Source organism: Zonotrichia leucophrys, chromosome 1 (genome assembly GCF_028769735.1).
Source record: "Zonotrichia leucophrys gambelii isolate GWCS_2022_RI chromosome 1, RI_Zleu_2.0, whole genome shotgun sequence".
NCBI lineage: Eukaryota > Metazoa > Chordata > Aves > Passeriformes > Passerellidae > Zonotrichia > Zonotrichia leucophrys.
The window spans coordinates 27,748,799-27,771,389 of record NC_088169.1 but is presented as its reverse complement, the minus strand read 5'-3'; the positions used below and the strand labels follow the sequence as shown (position 1 = coordinate 27,771,389).

Below are 22,591 nucleotides of genomic sequence, written 5' to 3'. Positions count from 1 at the left end.
ATATGGGAAGTTCTCCTAATGTTTGTCTGTACATCTGGACACTGGGAAACTGATGCTCTTAGACTCATATTCCATAGGAAAATAGGATATGTTGAGTAAGCTTGGAAAATATTAATCAGTGGGTACATTTAATTTGGCCATGGTATAGGAGATTGTTGCCAGTGTTGGAGAATTGATGAATAAACTGGGGCGGAGGGGGGTGGGGTGGGGAAAAAGGCAAGGGAAGAGTTTATGTCAAAGCTGTCCATTTCTTGTAGGTTCCTAAAAGTTCTTCTGAAAACTTCTATGAATTTCAATGGAAAAGGAAAAATCCTAAAAAAAAAAAAATCAATTTCTTTCCTTTAGCAGATACTGTTTATAAGGCAGTTCTGATAAAAATACAACTGCTGCAAATCAGTACTTGTTGAGAGGAGGCTCCAGCCATGGAGTAGAGCAGCCCTCCAGAGAACCCAGAGGGGACACCAAGGGTGGCTTCTCTCCTGGAAACCCGTGATCAAGAGGCTGTGATCATTCACTGGGAGACTTTCACTTGTGCCAGCACCGCCCTCTCCTGTTGAAATTCTCCCAGAAAAGTCAGGAGGGAATAAATGCCTCTGCTGCTGCAGCTGTCACAGGTATCCTTTGGTGGTGCTCTTGACGGGGTTGTCACCTGTCCTGAAAGGATTTGTCACCCAGATGTTATTTGCTGAACCAGTAGCCCTTAAATATCATGTGCATCAGCAATACAGGTCAGAGAACCACATCACTGGGAACTGCTCATCTGCTAACCACCATCTGCCAAAGCAGCTCCTGTAACAACAAGAAAAGCAAATAAAGAAGAATATAAATGTTTTGATTCAGGAGTTGTATTTTCCTTTGAAGGTTGATAGCAAGGGGTCAGTCTGTTAAGAAGGAAACTTTGGTCCCGCTTCAACTCACTGCCTCAGTGAACCTTTGTTTTTTTATTTCAAAATAAATGTTGCTATTTTTACCTTAAAAATAACAAATGTTACTGATTGAAAATGGTTTGCTGAGACAAATGTTCATCTGTAGCTATGGGAGCACTCTTGCTTCTTCTGTACAACACACGCACATCTTTCTCTTGGGTGTTTGTGATCAATCTGTTTTTCTGCTATTTGTCAGTGGAAAGGCCCTGGCTCATTTCTTTCTAGTGAATCATATTTTGATTGTCTCATTTCCTACTGAAGTGAGTGAAGTTGATTTGGGCATATGCAGGCTGTAACTTCTACACATATCTCTGCTAAGCTGCAATGCATATTAATAAAATGTCTAAAATTGTCTTCTATGAACATATTTAATGCACTAAAGCCTTCTAAATTAGTTCAGAATAAATGATAGGATTATCCACATTCAATAGTTCTTACCAGGTGGAGGCAACATGCCCTGGGCATTTGGGCCAGGGGACCAGCACTCCTGAGTGCACTGAGGAACAAGCTCGCCTGGTAGGATGAAAGCAACCCAAAGGGTCCCTTGACAGGCACTGTAAAGAAGCACTGAAACAGGGCTGATGTGCCTCACAGGCTGTGTGGAATAATCTGGGTCTGAATATGGGGAGTGTGTCCCTGCACCCTGCTGGTAGATCACAGAGTCACAGAGTGTTTGGCAGGGACCTCTGCAGGGAACCTAATCCAAGTCCCCATCTCCCCATCTCCCCTGCCACCAGCTGGCAAGGAACATGAACAGGGGTGCTGAACAGCACATGAATGCAACAGAGACTGTGCCAGGTCATGGCAGTGAGGGTAGTGGATTTAGAAGGAAGCAGTCCTTAAAACTGTAAACCTCTTGCATTGTTAGGCTCCCTCTTCGTCAATATTTAAATGATGCATTTGGCTAGTTTCTTGATTGGGTGTGTGTTTTAATGTTCATATTTGTGCTATCACTAATTGGAAGCAGAGCTGGAAGGTGCGGCCACTTCAGCCACTCAGATGTGAGAGTCTTTCTTTCCTTCAGGCTTTGGAAGTTGTCACCTTTCCTGAAAATGTATAGCTTGGTGCTACTGTGAGTTAATCTGGAGTATTTACAGCCATTATAGTTGTTTGATAAACAGGTTCAGCCCCATAAGAGAGGAATCAGAAGAGCAGATTAATAGCAGAGAGTCCTTTGTTTAACTTGGCAAGGTTCATCACAAGCCATCAAAGGAAGCAGTCACTTTGTCAGCAGTATTGAATGGATGAATATTATAAACAAAGAGGTCACCAAGTCTTACAGCCTAGTTTTTCTAAGAAACAGAAGGGCTTGCCAAACAGGACTAGAATATAGGTGTATTATATATTCAAAGCATATGGGGTTCATAACTACTGTTCCCTTTGGTATTGGTGAGTTTTCTGAAAATACAGGAAGGAAACAGGTTTTGAAGGAGCCCAGACATGACATGCAACCCATATGTTTTTCTGAACCATTTCTCTAAATTAATTCCACTGCTTCCCAAGTAGAGTTGATAACAGGATGTTGAAAACGAGAGTATTTCAGAACCAATTTTGAAAGGAGTTCCCAGTGGTCTGTTAGAGATGCAGGTATTCTGACAATAATTCCCCATTCCCAAGTGAGGTATTCACTTAAGGCTCTAGTTCAACAGAGGCTTTAAAAGTATGCTTGTGTTAATCTCTGTTGCTACAGTTTTGCCTGTGGTTAGCTCTAGTAGTGTGTTCTCAATTAAACATGTTTCTGATGTGTCCTCTGCAGAAATAAAGGGCTGACTTGAGGTTAGAGATAATTTCCTCTCAGTAGCTACTGAACTCTGTTCAGGCTGTACCTGTCTGCATCTATTTAGCACAAGGCAAGGCAGTGACTTACATCCTCCTATCAGGAATTGTTATAGAAAACAGCTGAAATCTTCCACTTGATTAATTCATAAGAGAGGAGTTGAAGGAGCTGTGCAAAAAGCCAGACTATAAAATGTAGTTTTGGGGTTACTGCTCTTTGTCAGCTGTTGCAGGAACAATGAGCATTGCAAGTGTCGTAGGCATCTTTAATTATATATGGCCTACTTCCTGAAATATTCATAAGGAATGGAGATACAAAGTGACAGTTCTGGTTGGAAGGTATAAAGGTTATTCTCAAGTATCAACAAGGTGATTTCCCCTACCAGGTTCTCCATCTAGCAAAATAACTGAATTGCTGTGTTTACAGGAAAAAAATGTCAAAGCTCTTCTTTCACCCATGCATCTTCTTTCACCCATGCCTTCTTTGCCATCCCACAATAATGATTGGTGTAGATGTGTCTGAAAGTCCTGAGCACTTCAGGTGTGAAAAAATCCTGGCTCCTGATGAGGAGCCAGGGAGTGAAGACAGTGATTTATAGGACAACATAAGCATTGCAGAATTCAGAAGCAAGTATACTCTTCAGTTTTAGGTTTGATGAGTCCTGTGAGCCCTGCAGGACTGGTGAGCCCCATAAACCATATGGTTAGCAAGTTGTGTGAATTCCAGTCTGAAACAAATGCAAAAACAGAAGAACTGGGTTTAGCACTTGGGTTTTTTACTGCCTATGCTTACATTAGGATTGTTTTAGAAATAGGAGCACTAAACTTTTACAGCTGGCAACAGGTGGAGGAGGATGAACAGAAGGACTGTGTTCTGGATGTGCAAGATGCAGATTGTGGGACTTAAAGGTGCTGCTGTTTTAACGACATAACTCATTTAAGTGTGGCCCAGCAGTAACCCCCTAGGGGCAGCCATCAGTCATTTCTGCACACTTAACACTGCCACCAGCTCGGCGTGTGTCCCACTCCCAGCCTGTCACCCTGCTGGTCACACCTCTGTGCTGGAAGGGGAGAAAGGGCGAACCAAACTGCAGCGTCATCCATCTCTCAAAGGGGAGTGCCTTTCACTGAATTTCGTTTCTCATCTCTTATGCAAGCAGGGAACAACCTCTCTGCTGTACCAGCCTGCACTGCACACGAGCTGTTCAGACACGGGAGCATTTACTTGAACCAGTGGTGGCCTGTCCCCTGCTGTCCCTGCAGGTTGCTAATGTGTTTTTCTGTCCCTGACACTGGCTCAGCTATATGTGAGCCTGCAGTTCTTCCTCCCTGTCTGCTCAGTTAAGTTGTTCACTGCAGGTGCCCTTACTCACAGACTCATTTAGCTGCAGTCATACCAAGCCTCATTTGGCCCTCTTGAATGGTATTTTGAGCCAATTAATGGGCATTTTTAGGAAAAGACCCCAAACTTAAGCCTTGCTTTAAGCAGATGCTCAGAAATTTACTTGCAGAATGCACGGTGTTTACTCATTCTAGTGGCTGCTGTTGTTTTACCAGCAAGTACCTTGGTACACGTGGTGCTTTGGATGGTCTTAGAGACCATTCCTTCCTCAGGGGTAACCCACCATGACCCAGCAGGACCCTGACCACTTTTGGTGCCTCCTGCTAATTCACATGACCCTCCTAAAAGTGGGTAAGGCAGTAGAGCACTCTTGGCCTGTGCTTGCCAACACTGCATATATGAATGGAACCACATGGTCATTGCCTTCAGCCTTCTGTTATGGGAGGGGCACAATTGCAATGCAGAAGTCATTCTGGAAAGATCCACAAACCACCTGTCTCCTGATGCCTGATTCAGCAGAGCCTACAAGTCACTTACCGTTTTTTATTAGATTTTTTTTTTATTAAATATAAGATCAGAACTCAAAGGAAACAGTAGGAGCAGGATGAGCCATGCTAGTGTTCCTAGATCCCTAGGATGGAATGGAAAAATCCAGTACAATACACCCAGATATCCAGGAAAGCATCTCCCCCAGCTGGGGCTCCATGTGAAGTGACTTTGGGAACAGAGTATGTCAGCCCAACTTGTGAGGGGTTTTAGTGCCAGGGTGTGCTGAGCTGTCCCTGCCCAGCACCATCACTCCAGCTGTGGAATTCTGGACTCTGCAAAACCCTTATTTTAAAATTGTCACAGGCTGGCATTTTGAGACCTGCCTCCTCCCATGACTTGGAAGAGCAGCTGATTCCCAGCAAACCCCAGCACTAGGCAAATTGCTGCTTTCCTACCCATTTGCAGCCCTTGGAGTTCTGTATGAGGTCAAATTCCTCAACCAGACACTTGCTCCTGCACCTCCCCCAGGCCTCATTTTAGGTAAGTCTTGCTGGCATGAAGGGCTGCAGAAGTAGTCTCAGGAAAAGAATAATCATGGGTCCTGCTTGGCTGCATGGCATGGCATTGGTTACAGCTCTTAATTAAAGCCTGAATGATAATGGACCATAAGGGGTTTTTACTAGGCCTTTTGAGATCTTGAATTATTTTTTTTTTATAACAAGGAAACTTTTTTTTTTTTAATAATAGGAAATAATTGCCTGTAGTCCACATCAACAAAGTCTGGAACAGATGATAGGGACAAGCTGCTGAAACTCTAATTTGTCCTTTATCTCAGCAGTGCTCCAGGCATCTGGTGATGGAGCAGTCAAGATATTAGGTGTTGTCTGATTAGCAAAACATGAAGGAATGCTGGGCATTTATCCCAAATATCATTCTTCTGCCTGCTTTACGTGGCTTTAAGTATATATGTGGATATAGAGTGACAATACATTTAAAATAATTTTAAAAGGTATTAATTCTCTGAGTTACCATGAAAGTTCAGCTTCGAGTCTGGCTATTTCATTTGTACAGATACATTTGAGGGAGGCTTATGTTATTTTCAGGTAAATGGGGTGCTCTGCTGTTGTTAGTATCAGGTAGTTTGACAAGGGATAAAGAATGTTTAATTTTGTGACCAAAGCTGTGCTTCATAGAGAAGTTGGGATGACTTGTGGAGCCAGAAAAAAAGTGTGATCCTTCTATATGCTTCTGCAGTGGTGAGTGTTTAACATTTATGCTGGTAAGTAAATCTCTCATGAAAAGCCGGCTTTAAAGGAAAAAGAAAGTCTAACTCTGCAGCCTCAGACCTGACAGCACTTTGGTTTTCATTATTATTTATCTGCAGGCACCATTCTCTGTAAGAGATCCCAGTTTCTCTCACACCTGGCGACACTGCGCTGTCAGGAGTCTGTAGGATATGTGTGTTTTAAAAAATTATGTGTATTGAAGTTTTATGGTAAAAGCATCACATGTTTTATCTCAGATGTGTCAACCAAGGGGAAAAACATTAAAAAGAAGGAAGGAAGAAAAAAATTACATCAGAGCTGAATAATTTTTGTACTCGATTGTTTCACAGTAAAATGTAGTACAGTGAGTGTGCGTAATTTACCTCTTCTTGTTGACTCCCTTTGCAGAACTGTATCTGAATCATTTCCTGTTAGTGAATAAAATCAAGAGGTTTTCGGGGTTGTTTAGTCTGGGCAACTGGGAGTTGGTGTAGCTAATGTGTTCCAGGAGGTTAACCACTGTGAACTCTCTTGTCTGAGCTGTTTCCCTTTTTCGGGTAGTTTTCTGCCCATACAGTTGCCTTTCAGGTAGCAAGTTATCAGCTGTCTCGCCTGTAATGTGAAAGAAATGAATCTGTGGCAATGTAAAATCTCAGAAACATGTATTGTCTGTCTCTGCTATAGCCAGGGAGGAGGGAAGGAGAGAGACTCTTCTACAGCAATGATTTTTACTCCCAGAATAAAGACATTCATGCTTTATGTGCAGTAGTTTTTGAAAGCCTCATTCTGTATTCACATAAAATCATGGTAACTGGCAGAGTATTTATGTGTGATTCATATCTTTAACTCATGGGAATGTGCTTCCTCTGAGGCTTTTTAATGGAAATTTTTATTTACAGATAGAATCCAAAAATGAATAGGAATTTTAGGTGATGCCAACAATGGGGAGTTATTAATACAGGCTCCTTCTGACCTTGGTGCTCTTGCTGTGGAAAACTGGGCGCAGGCAGTGTGGCTTTATGCTTTCAGAGCCACATGGAGGGGATGATGACACGGTTTGCATTTGGCTCCTGGTGTCAGGATCCCCAGGTCGGAGGGTTTCCTCAGCAGAGGAAAGGTTCTGTGGCATCGAGTCGCGAATCACGCGCGATTGCCTGCAGGCAATTGCTGCTGGCAGTGCTTTCTTCAGCATTTAACCTGGGCGCTTTGCAACACCAGTGCTTCTTGTACTCCTTTTATTAGCTACATTTGTGAGCTTTTCATTGATTTCCCCCACCCCCTTTCTTTTTTTTTTTTTTCTTTTAACTGCAACTGATGTATTTGTAATTAATTATTTAGTGGGCATAGTATGACATAAAAGGGAATATTGTACAAATGATTATATTTTTCTCCTTTGTGTGGCTTTTTTCCCTGCTCTCTTGTGATCTGCCCACAGCTGATCTCATGGATGATGACAATAACTGCTAATGGGCTTCTACTTGTCCGCAGTTATAGGTGTGCTACATTTCAGTCCCTGTATGGAGAATAAATTCTCAGCTTCCTTAATAGATATTTGGAGAGTATTTTTCATGTGTAACAGAAACACGCTAATGGATACCAAAAGCTAATTCCATTCTTGGGTTTCAAATTAATTTGTATAAAAGCTCTAGGTTTAATTCAGTTCAGAATGTAGTCTTAGATCAGTAAGAGGAAGAATGGTGAATATGGTGAATACTAGAAAGCTGATGTTCATTATATTAATATTTAGAAAAGAAATGCATTCTTATTCGTCTTACACTTCACACTAGCAGGATGGCTGCAAACCTTGGAACTCCATTGTAAGTACCTTACAAACCATTTCTTTACAAATTTCTATTTGACTTAAAACAGTAATCAACCTTTTTGCAGCATTTTAAAAATGCTACATAAACCCATCCAGTATTTTGTGGTAGGCTCTTTTAATTAGGCTCAAAGTGCACCCTAGATCTGTAGAACTAAATGAAGGCGAAAGCCTCTTAAAAAAAATTTGTAATTTGTGTGTTTAACTAATACTGTACCGGCCTGAGAATCCAAAAGAAGCACCGACTGAATCATTTTGTTTCTAAATACATGTAACTTGACAATGGCAGTTTTTAATGGCAAAGTTTCATTCTTTATGTATGCTGATATGAGTGTTTCACTTAGCTTAACAAAGGTTAATAAAAATATGCTGACAGTCATCTGTCTATGGTGTTTACTGAAATTTTCAGTTAGCTTCTCTACTAATTTCCACCCTGAAAAGCCAGAGAGGTCATTGGATTTAAATAATATATTGGGTTTTATTAACAGTTCTTTTATGAATTAGTTTCACTTTTCCTGTGTAGGTCTTACATGCACCCAACAGGCAAAAGAAAACATGGGAAGTTGTGTGGCAAATGGCTGTCTCTGATCATTGCTTAGGGGTGGATGGTCTCGGTGGGTGGGTGAGGATGTGAGGTGGGACCATGCTGTCCATCACATGGGGCTGTGGCCATACCTGTTCCTGGGACCCCTGCCATCTCTGTTTGCTTCTCCCCACTTCAGAATGTGGATTGAAAATGGGTGTCTACAGCTTAGACAGAGGCAGAATTTAATGCAGGAATTGAGCAGGTTGTCTCGGGGAAAGGGAGGAATGAGAAGAGACCCCAAAGCTGCCTGGTGCAACTGTCTTCTGTTGTTTTCCTTCTATAACTTCTGGCTAGGCTGGGAAAAAGGAGAGATCAATAGCCTTACTTCAGCTTTGAGAACCTTACCTGAATGTTTATTAATTAGAGCTCCTCTAATACCCTCTCTTTTCTCTGAACATCTTTGGACAGTAGTAAGGGAGGTGCATCCTCACTCAAAATCTTGTTGTCTTGTGTGCTGTTTCTAAAAGTTTGCTTTAGCTGCCTTATTTGGGCTCTTGCAAAAAAACCTAAATGAAGAACATTTCAATTATGTCAAGTGTATTTCTGAGAAAAAGGTTAAAATTAGTCCATTTGAATGATTAAGAAATGTACCTAGTGATGGTTCTCCAGAACCAGAACATGATGTGTCTCCTTTGCTGGCTGTTTTGAGGGCTCTGCTCATCAGCTTTCCAGTGTTTACAGGACACATACAAATTTTTCTTGCCATTTAGACTATAAATTCCTGAAAGCCAGGTTCCTGATTTAATCTGCAATGTCCCCTGTTAGAAGGCTGTTTGCAAAAAAGAATTACTAGTAATAACAACTGGTTGTAGTGCAGTAGCGCTGTTTTCCAGTGCTGCCAGGTCATTCAGGTGACCTCCCCTTACCTTGTAAGAGAATGTAAGAGAATAGTGCAGAAGTAATCTCACACCTGAGGAGTTGCAGCTGTGCTAATCACCAAAGATTAGCAACAGCCCTGCCCTCAATAGGCCACAGCTGTGTCCAGTAAGACCAGTGCTATGAAACAGTGGGTTAGCTGGGTGAGAAGGGAGTTGGTGTTAGTTGGCTGAGTGGTGAAGAAGGAGTTAGTGCTGTGTGGAGCTGCCCATGAGAATTCACCAAGGTATGGAACCTTTGCAGTAAGATGACAACATTACCTCGGTTTCTCTGGCTATGAAGTTAATGCTGCTTTGCTTTCTTATCAAGAGGAGATTCTTTGAGGATTCCTTCGTGCTTGCAGCTTACCATATAACAGTTTTCTATGGTCTTGCTACTTGTGGGTTGGTCTTTTTGAGAAGTCTGTGGAAAAAAAACAAGTGGGCATGTGGTTCTAAATGAGCTCTTCCTGCCAGTGCTTGGGGTTTTTTTGCTTTTTGTTTGCTTGCTTTGTTTTTGGTTGTTTATTTGGGTTTTTTAGTGGTGTGGGGGTTTTTTGCTACATAAGTTTGTTGTTCAGAAATTGGCTTAAAAAGTAGGAAAACAGCAGACATGGGGGTGATGTTTTTTTCCTTTTATTTATATAACCACTGCTTTCCAGAAACCTGTCATAGGATATTTTTAGGAAGCAGTAAAGACTTCAGATTTTCACTCTTTTGCCTTGTTTATTTTCTCCAGGCTCATAGGATTCCCTGGGAGTAGTTACAAATACAGGTGTGAAGTTAGGTATATTGTTGAAAATATGCAGATGGGTGTTCATAGTCTTAGGGGAGCAGGCTTGCCTGCTCTGTTTGCAGTGCACAGAGCACTTCAGCAGCCAGAGTTTTATAGCAAATTAGTGACATTTTGGGTAAGGCTAATGGAATCACTTGCACAAACACAACATGTGCTTCAGGTGTGCTAGGGGTTAAGGACTATGGTGTTTTGCAAGGATGCATCAACAGGATTACATCAGTAGAGAGATAGAAAACATTATTTTTTCAAATGCTTATTCTTAGGTTTGTAAGATATTTTATTCTTCCAGCCATGACATACTGTTGAGTTCCTGAGGTCTTAAAAGGATAAGAGAAGTGGAAGTGTACTGAGTACTGCCATGTCCTACAGTTGTTTGCCAGCTTGTTCTCTAGCCCTCTTCATTTTCTATGATACTTTAACACAGCTCTAAATTTCTGGTACCTATGAATCTGAGAGGTGGTGGAGCTTGAATTAGAGCTTTAAAGGTCAATAGTTTTTTTTACTGTCTACTGTAAATGCTCAGCAATTTAATGATAGGGACTCTCTGGGGACTTGTGGGTGTGCTGCAGTTACCTGGAGCTAAATCCCTTTGTCACCTATGGAAAACACATGATGTTGTTAACACTCAAGGAATGTGGTGTGTTTAAATTAGCTGTACAGGGGAGCTCAGTGCTCAGCACACTTGCAGGCTGTGGTCAGAATCAGCAGGTTTCCATGTGTGTCACCACAGAAAGGTGCACTGTTGGGTTCTGGGGTGCCACAGCCTTTGGGGATCTGGCCTGACTGTAGTGCACCTCTGCTTGGGTCCTGCATTCCCACTAACTCCTGTGGTGGGAGTGGGCATGCCATGATTAGAGACACGCAGGAAAAGTCCCTGGGAGCTGGCATTTCATTCCTTAGTACCAAATTCCCAGGTAGCCCAGAAGGCCAGCGGCATCTTGACTTGTGTCAGGTAAAGTGTGGTCAGCAGGACAGCAGAAGTGGTTGGTCCCCTGTACTCAGCACTGGTGAGGCCACACCTCAAATACTGGGTTCAGTTTAGGGCCCTTCACTGCAAGAAAGACATTGAGGTGTTGGAATGTGTCCAGAGAAGGGCAATGGAGCTGGTGAAGGGTCTGGAGCAGGAGTCTGCTGAGGAGGAGATGAGAGAGCTGGGATTGTTTAGCATGGAGAAAAAGAGGCTCAGGGGAGACCTATCAGTCTCTATGATCACTTGAAAGGAGGTGTAGTGAGGTGGAGGTCGATCTTGTCTCCCAAGTAACAAGTGGTAGGATGAGAGGAAACAGCCTCAAGTATCTTTCCTCAAGTATCAGGAAAGACTTCTTCACTGAAAGGGTTGCCAGGCATTGTAACCAGGGAAGTGGTGGTGTTGCCCTTCCTGAAAGTGTTCAAAAAACGTGTGGATGTGGCACTTGAGGACATGGATTAATGGTTAACATGGTGGTGGTTGTAGGCTGACAATTGGACTTGATGACCTTAAAGGTCTTTTTTGTTTTTATGATTACATGATTCAACAGTCTGTCCCCTCCTGCCTGGAGGAGTAGTTTTTTTTTTACAGCACTTTTGGCAGATACTAGAAACTGATGCTTTGCAGTGGTAGAAGACATGGATTTTTTTTCTGTTCTGCTTCAAACCATGGGAAGGACCATGGGGTTTTTTTGTGTCATGGCCTTTGTTAGTCCTGAGGTGCAGTTTCAACAAAAAATGCATATATGAGGTGTCAATAGATGTTTTAAGCATGGAAATGGTGTATCAGCAGAGAGATCATAGAATCACAGAATGGTTTAGTGGGGACCTTAAAGATCATCTAGTTCCACATCCCCTGCTATGGGTGCCAGGGACACCTTCCATAACATCAGGTTTCTCAGAGACTCATCCAGCTTGGTGTTGAACGCTGCTGTGTGACCACTCATTTTTACTTACCAAAGTTAATGAAGCCACAATTTTAATTGCAGGTCAAAGGTGCAGGAGGGTTTTTTCATGTTGTCATTGGGAATTGTAACCACTGTGCTACCGTATGTGGAAATCACTCAGCTGTTACTTTTATTTTGTTGACCATCTGGTCTGCTGCTGCTGGGGACCTCAAGCCTTGCAGGGGTACATTGAGGTACCTTCCATTTCAAACCACATTGTTGAAACCTGGACCAGTAAGATGCTTAATGAATGGTTCACTCAAACCACTTCAGCAATGACGGACTGGCAATGGCATGTTGAAGTGATTGCTCTGTTAGTAGGAGCAAACATTTACAAAGTGTTCTTTTGGTTGTGGAAGCTTGCATTGCTGACTTATAGAACAGGCTGGCCAGGTTTTTGTGCTCTGCAGACTGGGTTAAATGGCAGAAGATTGCTCAAAGGTTACTCATTACCTTGTAATGTTACATGATGGTGGAAAATACTTTAAGGGTTAGATAAAATTGTCCTGTGGTCTTAAAGGCTGCAGGAATTATGGAAGAAAGAAGTAAACCAAATGAAATTTGATATAATTCTTGTGTGTTTGGTGTAGAAGGCATTTTTGGTGTAAGGTGAATTGTTGTACTGTTCATCTTTCCAGAGGTATAGATGGAATTTCTATAGAAAGGATAATGTTGATGCCAACAACATGTACATTCACTAACCCATGTACTATGATCCTTGTTAAATAAGCCTGAGGAATAGTGGGAATTCTTCTGTTTAGAAGTAGAGGCACTTATCCTCATCTGTTGTGTTTTCTCTGGAAGCCACAGTTGGGCTCTGCAGCATAATGTGGTTATCAGTATCACTGTACTGCCAGGACTAGAAATTAGTCTTGTGGTGTGCTTTAAATAGGACTTAATTCAAGTTTGAGGCAAGCTGTTTGTGTTTGCTTATAGTGAGAATGTTTTTGTTTTTAAATAAATGGAAGCAAATAAAAGAAAAAATAAGTAAACCATTTATGTCTTTGTGCTTGGAACTTGTTTTACAAAGACTGCTGTGATTTTAGAACAAAGCCATATAGGAAGCAAATGTACATTCAACTTCAGTTAAACTTACCTTTTTCAACCACAGTAGACATTAAAACAGAAGGAGTATTTATCATGAAATTTTTGATACAGTCAAACCTCATGGAAATACTTTTTCTTCAGATACAATTAAAAAAATAAAAATCACAGAAGCAGGAGCTAAACATACCTCATCTGTCCAGCATCTCTTGGAGAAAGGCTGTTAGAAGTAATGAGAATAATTGTTGCAAATAGCTCAGTCTCCTTCAGGCTATTTAAAAAGCCTTGGCTTTTCCTACACAGTCTTTATGTTTTGATATCCATTACGGGGTAGGATGCTTTTCTTCTCTTCACTGCCCTTGACTTGTGTGCTGTGGGTTTCTCTTCACAGCACACATCGTGCCAACGCATTCACACCATTCTTGTGGGGATCTCCATTGACAACCTCCCAGCTATGTCATGCCGAAGCTGCCTCGACCAGACAGATTATTTACCAGAAAGACATGGGGATCAGCTTGAGGTCTGCAGTTGTGTCTGTGCTGCTGTGTGTGAGCAGCCATGGAAAGGGGCCCCGTGCCAGCCTTGTCTCTTTTCTCTGTTGCTGTTCCATGGGAGGGCACTGGTGGGAGCACTGTGGGTGATGTAGCCAGAGTGTGGGGCTCCTTGCCTGCTCCAGCTGTCCCCTTGTATTCCATCCATCTTAAATGGGTGCCACAAAACTTGAGTATTAGCAGACACAACAGCACAGGATCCTCCCCAGAAGGATCTGTGTCTTTCTTAAAGCAAAGACAGATGGGATTTGTGATTATGTGGAGCACAAGCTAAATTGTGTTCAAAGTGTCAGTGCGGAGAAACATAAACCTGCAGCTCAGGTAAGTTGAGATGTTGCCATTGAGACTAATAAAACAGCACGGCTCAGGGCTACATTAAACAGAACTGTCTTGAGATACCAAGTCCACTGATGTGGAAATGTGTGTTAAGAGAGACGTTCCTCAGAGGCCTGCATGTGGCAGAGGTGAGACATGCAGTAAGCAGCTTTTGAGAAATAAAATTTCCAGTTCAGTTGCTGCAGTCATACCTTTCTTATCAGGATGGCAACATGCCCCACTCACACCTGAGCGTGGATAGAAACAGCAGCACTGCCAGTGGAGATGAGAGGGAGTGAAACTGAAATCTCAACACAGAAAGCAAAAGCACAACAGAAATAGTGTTGTAACTGCTGTTGTCCTGGAAATAACTCTGTAAAGCCATAGTTATGACAGTGCATTCTATTACTTTGTCAATAGAAGTTTGTGGTACAGGATCATTTGTAAATGTTAGATTGAGTGCCTGCTTAAATAGCAAGGAGCTTGGAAACACTTCCATGTGCACACGTGTTCTTCCAACCTGCATGACAGTTGTAGAAAGCTGAAGTCTCTCTGCCATGGAACTCTGCAGAGCATCATCCCCTACAGGTGAATTTTGAAGGTCAGTAAACATAGTTTCCATCAGTTCTGCTGGCTTAAGTAACTGTGATTTGATAAGACACTATTTTAAGATTTCTCCAAATTTGGAGGAATCATTTTCTTGCAAAAAGGAACATGGGCTGTGATCTTGTGGTGTACTGGTGACAATCAAGGCAAAACTTTCAGTGCTGGGGACTTTCTGTACTGGGATGGCACCTCTGTCAAAGCTAGTGCCAGGATTTATCTTTTGTACATGATACCTGTGTGGAGGGAACAAAAAAAGCAAGCAACTGTGATGTCTTCAACCAGAAAACTATTAAAGATGCACCATTATAACAAGCTCACCATTATGTAGTAAAGCAGGCAGCACACTTCTCTTTTTCCCAGCATACTTGTGTCTGAACTTGTGTCTGTTCCCATGTCACACTCTGTGAGAGATGTCATGGCATCAACTTCAGACTCACCAGGTTAGAGCTCACCTTATCTCCTTTCCTATGTTATAAATCTCATTTCTATGGGGATTCACTTTTTTTGTTTTAACTGCTGGCACTTTAGGATGATTTGACAGGAGTATTTGTGAGATAAATGTTCCTCCTGCAGATAAGGATAAATGTAGGTGTGTTACGGAAATAACTAATAGTGAACACTGTAAAACAGTGGGGAAGGAGTGAGGACAGATGGGTTTGTTTTTCCTCAGGGAATCTAAAATAAACTTGATCCGTCTTCTTTAAATCCTTACACTCAGTTGACAAAAATATAGGAAGTGATGTTTATTCATGTAATAGAAATATCTTTTAAAACAGTTTACATCGGCTAAGGAAATTTGGCAGGTCAGGGATTTATTTATGTATGTATATATGTAACTGGGTTTAAGGGAGGGCTGGTGCTTCACTGTACTCTCTCTGATAGTAACATAATCTGTTTTATTTTCATAGATGAATCCAAAATCTGTATTTGGCATTCTGTGTGTTCTGCAAAGGATATTTCTCTCTCAATTTAGGTCAGAAGATTTTCAAAGGCATGTACAGCAGATAGGCACTTAATTTGTGCTCATGCTACTAGAATTTGACCAGTTTCTTCTTTCTTGCTTTTTGGCATTTTTCATGTCACAGTTTTTATTTCAATTGCATCTGCCTAGTATAAAGGTGTAGGCAAAAGAAGCACATGTCTGCCAGCTCTACTGCCTCTTGTACTCTTGATAGACTATTGCTTTACACATTGCTGTACCTTTTTTCGTTTTGTTTTTTGTTCCTTGCCACATTTCTGGATGCCCAGTAAGTAGGGTGAGCAGCAGCTCAGGCTGGAAAACTGGAAATCCAACAAGCCAGAGCCAACAGCTGCTGGGCACTGGCTGCCAGTCTGAGAGGCTCCAGACACATCATGCTCCCTGCATCTGCGGCATGAATTGCTCCTGACCCACATGATAAATCTGACGTGTGTAGTGCATGGCAGATATGTGGTGCATGTGTGGATCAGATACACAGAATACCAGAGACATTGCCATGATTTTGAATTTATGGTAGAACACAGACCAGCTATCACCTAAGTCTTCCTTGCTTTCTTTAGGATATTTTTTTCTTGCATTCGTGTAAGGATTCATATACAAAATTGCCATAAAAGCAATTGTAGTTAAATTTCTTAACCACACTTGTCTTTTGGGTGTGCTACTTGCAGAGATACCAAATTACTCACTCCACTTTTATCCTTTTTTGGCTATTTTAGTTTAAAAAATACTTTCTGTAGTTGTCCAGATTGTGCTTAGCCATCATGCCTGTCAGCAGTGTACTGTGGCCATCAGCGCTGTGCCTTGCCTGAGGGAGTGTTCATTTGGATGTACAACTTTGTCAGTATGGAACACATTCTGGGCAGGATGCGAGCTCCCAGCCCCAGGGCCACGGCAGATGTCTCAATTGCTTTGGACTGAAATTGGCTCATTATTGCCAGTGTCCTATTTAGACCAGTTAGAAATAAGCAGTAAAAAGTAAATTGCTTGAACTCCATTGCAGTGAGGGTAAGTGAATTTTTGCAAACATTGGTGTTAGTAATGCATTATTTAATAATTAATAATTTTGATGCACAAATAGACATTGCATGGTAATAAGTGATTAAATGCTTTTCACATATGCTTACTTTGTGACAAAACACTCGATTAGCTGCCCCAGTCATGTATCATTGTTACTAACCTGAGGATCATATATCAGCAGATGGGAAAACACAAAGTATTTTCAGTGAGAACCAAAGCTTCTTATCTAACTAGATGCTGTACCTGTGTATTTATGATGCAAAATGCTTCAAGTATATCTGTGATGTCTTCAAAAATAATAAGTCAAGAATTTTACAGGCACTGTTGTTTAAGAAAAAGGAAAATAGATGCATTTAAAGGCATAGAATGTACAGATTTGCATAAGCGTATACAGGTACTACCCAAGTTGACACTGGCTCTTGCTAGAGCATGATGAGCACAGTGCAGAGGAGCTCTGTGGTTGCACTTGCTGCCAGTGGCTGAGTCCCCTCCCTGCAGACCAGGTTTGCTGTGTAGTTGGTCTCTGGTGGCTTCTGACATGCTGAGCACTACTTGTACATCACAAAGGATTTGAGAGGAAATTCCTATTCTTATCCATTGAATGAACTGAGTGTCCAGTAGCCTTTCTGTGAGGCCAATACATCAATAACCTGGGTCACTGTCCTCTTCTGTGGGACTGGGACAGCTCACCTTGGGCTGGACCTCTGGCCATCCCAGCATCCTTCCCAGAGTCCATCCCAGGGAGGACAGCACTGGCTTTGATGGTAGTGCCCACCCTGGAGCCAGTCACTAGGCACAGGCTGCCTGTCCTTCTGTCCGTGCTTGGAAACCTGCCTGCTGTCCTGCCTGCAGCCTCAGGGATGCTTGGGCAGATCTCCTGGAGTGGTCAAACTTCAAGCAAAGGTTTTTGTTAACTCACTGCAGAATACTGCTGGAGTCCTTTTCCTGTGGGTGAGATGGAAATGATAGAAAAATAGCCCTGTCACATATTCCTGTATTTCTACTTCAAATTGAACACAAAGGGTTAACAGTGAAGAAGACTACAGTTGCTTTTGGAAATCCAGCTAACAAACACACAAACTGCATTTGCTTACATTAGTGTTTAATATACAAAGGTTCAATTTTCTGTGTCCTTAGCCTGAAACCCAATAATAGGCTAAATCTGATTTGGACTGAACATGTTGTCTCCAGTTTATTTGTCCATTAAAGTTTACTGATAAATTGATCTTTCTGTAATGGTTTTAGTGTAAGAGATAGCCTATAAATCACTATTTTAATGGAAACAAATACAATATTGATGCTAGGTTCTTACAAGCAAAACAATGGAAGATAATTATCACGGTTTAGTAATAAACCAAAACAAGCAAGGATCTGGTGTACTATCCAAGAAACTTGATTTCTTTTGTTTAATCAGATGTTGTAAATATGTTTTCATCATTGTTTTATAATAAGGTTTTGTATTTCTGAAATAGTTTTCCCTTTTATGTATTCATCAAACTAGCCAATATACAGATTGAAAAAAGCAGCATAGGAGTCATTTTGGCTTTTGTGCCCAAGTACAGAAAATGACATCACTTTTTAATGACACATTTGAGTCTAAAGTAACAAGGTGTCTGGCTTGGAGCAGACTGTCCTGGCTAAGGGAGGGACCCTCCCTGCCCCTGGTCTGGGCAGGTCCCCCCCAGTGATGCCTGGGAGGGCAGGGGCTCCCCATCCACAGTGAGCCCAGGCAAAAGGAGCAGCATTATAAAAAGAGTGACTTAGACCCCATAAGGCACTTCTTGTCTTCCTGTCCTGGGGGGTTCCAGTGCCTTAACTGAGTTTCACCCTCAGATATATAATGTGTTCAGTTCTGTTCAGTTTTACAGATGCTTTGCAGCAACCACCTTGTTCTCTCAAAGTGTCAGGAATTTTCTCATGATTCTTCATGTTACCCAAGTGTACCAGAAAGGCTTGTCCTCTCTCAGAAACAGGCATGAGTGTCAAAGTCACATCTGCTTGCCTATGTCTGAACATAATATAATAAGATAATTTTAATCTGCTGTTTTCTGAAATAGCCCCTTTATGTTCCCTGTAAAAAAACCTTGATAATAGCTTTTTGAGGAAGCCTGCCTAACCAAAGAAAAAGATGTTTAATAAGTTCCATCTTCACGCAATAGCTGTTGAATTAAGCTGTTTTCAACCTTTGTGGAAGTTACTCAGAATTTCTGTTTTGTTAAATGCAATTCAAAATTCCTGTTTGTCCTGACTGCATATCGCCAGTGTTGTACTTTGACCAACCTAGACTGGTGTGTTGTAGTACACAAATTATTTAAAAATGGGGTTTGTACCCACAGCCACACATAAATCTGCACAGACATCAGAGAAAAATATCAGGCCCTGTTTCTTCTGCATCAAACTACATAGCATCCCTCATTAACTGAAATTGCTTGTTTTCCTCTTCTGTCTTTGCTTTTCTGAGCTCATGTAGCTCTCATTTACAGATGTACTCTGTGTGTGAAAAAAGGAAGGTAGGAACTTACACTGGTAAATCTAAATGAAGCTGTTAAAGCTTGAAAGAAAAGATGACTTTGGAAGGGGATAGAATCCTTAGGTTTCCACCACTGCCATAAATGAATTACAAAGATGATGCTTAAAAGTCATGAAAGCAGATTGTAAAATGTCCAGAGAAAGCAAGCAGGGCAGTCACTCTGGGTCTGGAGCTGGTGTCCATGCCAGTTCCCACCAGCAGCTCTCTCTGCTGGGTGCTGGTGCTTACAGGGACACTGGAATTGGAGTGATGACCAACACTGCACACTGGCACAGCCCTCTACCCCAGATACCCACCCTTGCCCTGTCATTCCCAGTAGCTGGGAGGGTTGCAGGTTTAGGTTTTGAGACTTCTAAAATGCATAGGAAAAATTTAAAAAGAACCCCCACACTTTTTGCTTCCTCATTCTTCCCCCAGCTTCATATGGCATGGAATATCCCATTGGGGCCAGCTGTCCTGGCTGTGTCTCCTCCCAACTCCTTGTGCACCCCCAGCCCCCTCCCTGGTTGGGTGGGGTGAGAGGCAGAACAGGTCTTGACTCTGCATAAGCCCTGCTCATTGATAGCTGAAACATCCCTGAGTTATCCATATTGTTTCTGGCACAAATCAAAATAATTAATTCTATCCCTGCCAAAAACCAGCACAGGGTCATTGTGGGTTTTAATGCTGTGACACAAAACAAATAATTTGTTTTCTTAAGGCACTCCAAAAGTGAGTTTGAAGATTTGGATACTGGGAAAGGGCATCTCCTTGCTTTTTTACCTCCATTTTTGGAGTGAAGTTCTTTAATTTTTCATTAGTGTAGGACTTCTCATTTCCAAACTCAGCAGGTCTTTAACAGTGTTTGGTTACACTACAAGACCTCCATAATCCATTTCTGAATTACAGCTGTTTTTTCAGTGACATTAATACATCAACAGAGTGTAGCAAAGCTGGCTGGCAAGGGTGAGATGCTGTCTTTGTACCCCTCTTTGCAAAGTTTATGATGTCTGTTGTAAGTCCCTTGAAAACTAAAAGCTTTTGAGAAATGTTGAAATGTCCATTCCTTTCTTTTGTACCCTGCACACAAATCACCCACCCTAAGATAAAACTGGAGTCTAAGGAATCATAATGTAATCTTCTCTTGAGATGGCAATCTGCTTTAGCAAGTCCTTCAAATGTCTCTTGCAGGAGCTGCTAACCTTCTCTGAATGACATATTAAAGAACAATAGAGCCAGCCACGAGGCCTCTGGAGCTGCTGCAACTGTGAGGTCAATTAATTGTCACTTAGGATGATATATCTGAATTCACCATTAGTTTCTCAGCCTGCAAGGGACTGGGGGCAGGCATGCTTGCCTTGTACACAGCTTAAAGGCCTTGATGTCCTTGATGCTGAAGCAAAGATGAAGGGCAGTATCACACAGTCAGCTTTATAAACAGAGTCTCTCATTGATTTAAGGAACTTTGTGCTTCTTTCCTGATGGTGAGAGCCTGGACATGGTGCTATGTGGGCAAGCAGCAGTCTGGTGTCCTGACCGTTCAGCCAGGTGATGGGCTGCAAGTTATTAATTCAGGATCCAACTGAAGATGGGCATTTGCCCCATTTTCCTTAGCAAGTGTTTAGAAACACAAAAATCCAAACAAATAAGGTTGTTCTCGGGGATTTCTCAATGCTGGTTAATGCCTAAAGATGGTTGAAAAGCTCTTCATGGAGATACAGGCTCATATATAAATAAGCTGGGGGGTGAGTGATTTTTTTCCTCACAAGAAAAGCACAATTTATTAGGTCCACGGAGCACAGGGGTGAACCTGCACTGTCTCATAGCTTATCTCCCTAGACTGCTTCTGGATTCTGTCTCTAGACAGAGAGTGGCTATTCCATATGTACTGTTCTTCTTCCAAGCAGCCTGACTGACCCCTCTGGCTTCCTTTGAGGAAAGAGTTGGAGCACAAGCCTGGGCACAGGCCCCAAGGCTGCTGCCAGCTGTACACCTGGGCTCTGGCTCCCTCCTTTCTGTGCTGTGCCACCACCTTTCCCTGCAGCTCTTGAAGCATCCAGGTCCAGGCGGAGCCTTGTTGACTTCCCTGGTAAATGCAGCAGAGGAAAAGTAGACATTACTGTGATTTTGGAGATTCCTGTGCAGGAACTGGAGTTGGGAGGATGAGTTGCAGTATCCAGACAGCTGTGTCCCCCAAAGGTTCATCCATCTGACTACTTGCTATGCAGAAGGAGCCTGAAAGAAGTTTTAGTTTTACTCACCTGTTTGATTTCTGCAGAATGCTGGGACATTGATATTGGAGTAACAGCTCTGGCAGTTTCAGTGATACTGAGAGCTTTTTTCAGAGGGTGTATTTAATTACATCACATTTTTAACTGCTGTATTTTCAATACTTCTAATGTCTTAATATCACAGTGTATGTATATTGAAGAAAAGTCTTTTGAGGTGCAGAAAAATAGAGAAGGATCTAGGAGCCATCTGCTTGTTGGAAGTCAATCAGTTATTTTTAACATTATTTTGGAGTAGATGTTGAATATCTAGTACAGAAGGGGATTGCAATGGTGATTCACTGAAATATGACTTACAATAGGCATTGCAGAGGAATTCACAGTCCATTGCCCATGGTGTGTGTCAGCAGTGGTGGGTACTGCAGCCTGTGGCAGCTCCAAGAGGCTGCTGGGCACCAGCAGCATCAGATCAGCCATCCCTTAGGGTTTCCTCTCCTTGCTGCCTAACTAGAGGCCAGCAGCTCAGCCAGCTTTCTCTGACACAGAAATACTTCCAGGCTTCAAAACCGCCACTAGCAGTTTGTTGTCACACACTTGTGTCATCTGCTGCTGCAGCCTTCAGAAGTGAGTTAGACTGGGGAGAGCCAGAAAACAAAACATCTGCTTCACTAGCTAGTGAGTGAATGGCTCATGGTGGAGCTGTGCCAGGTACAGCTATTGTTTTCTACCCCCAGAAGTGCTGAGGCTGCTCAGTTACGCTCCAGGTCAGGAGGAGAAAAACTGGTTTAACAGCCACTGATGCCTTGTCACCCCAGGGAGGCCGTGACACCTGGATGCCACCCATCAGGCAGGAGGTCATGCTTGTGTCCCCAGCACCACATAACTGTCTCTGACTGTGAGACTTGGTCTGGTTGTCCCATGAAACAGGCAGTGGATTAATTTTGTCAATGTTGATGCAAAATGATATTTTGAGACATTTGGCAAGAGCTAAGTGGCACTTGTGAAGGGTGTATCAAAATGAAAGATGAGAAACCTTTGGGTTTTTATTTTTTAAAAAAAGTGGTGAAACGGAGCAGTTGGAGTTCCCTAAAATATTTTGCAATGTAACACATATCAAATATTTACCAGATTTTTTTTTAAATTCTAGTGGAAGTTGTGAATCCTTCTAATGCTTCTGAAACTGCATGTTTGACAAATAAACTCTTCATCCAAAAACTTCACTTGACCATCTTGTTAGCACTGTAGTATGTTTGCACTGCTAACAAAATCATCCCACTCACTAATCCTGATGCTTGCACTCTGCCATTTTCTAAAGTGGCAGCTCAGTTTGAGAGGGGAGCAGAAGTGAAGATAGTTCAAGTTAAATCTGCAGCAAGGACAGAGCGGCACAAAACCAAATCCAGGCTAGAGCTCTGCAAAACTTGGCTGTCCTACCAGCTTGTTATTCTCCAGAAGTCTTAGGGCATCTGAATCTGCTTGCTGAACCATTTTGGCTGAATATAAAATAAAAGTAATAATTTTGCATTGGTTTAAACATTTCCTTTCAACATTTTCAAAACAAGATCAAATTAAATTC

General features: G+C 42.1%; 1 protein-coding gene across 6 annotated transcripts in view; it reads left to right on the top strand.

Annotated features, from left to right (window-relative positions):
* Positions 1-22,591, top strand: part of SH3RF3 (SH3 domain containing ring finger 3) — a 247,489-nt gene that overhangs the window by 18,501 nt on the left and 206,397 nt on the right. For 2 of the 6 annotated variants that reach the window (XM_064709902.1, XM_064709893.1), the window contains exon 1: positions 9,230-9,305. The exons of 1 other annotated variant lie outside the window; for it this stretch is intronic. Coding sequence is in view for 1 of the 5 variants with exons in the window: in XM_064709865.1 (XP_064565935.1) it covers positions 13,314-13,330 (17 nt within the window). In the remaining 4 variants the exon portion in view is untranslated. Of the gene's footprint in view, positions 1-9,229; positions 9,306-13,201; positions 14,278-14,642; positions 14,723-22,591 lie in introns of those variants that run through there. 3 more of the 6 variants (XM_064709865.1, XM_064709874.1, XM_064709884.1) reach the window with 3 other exon arrangements.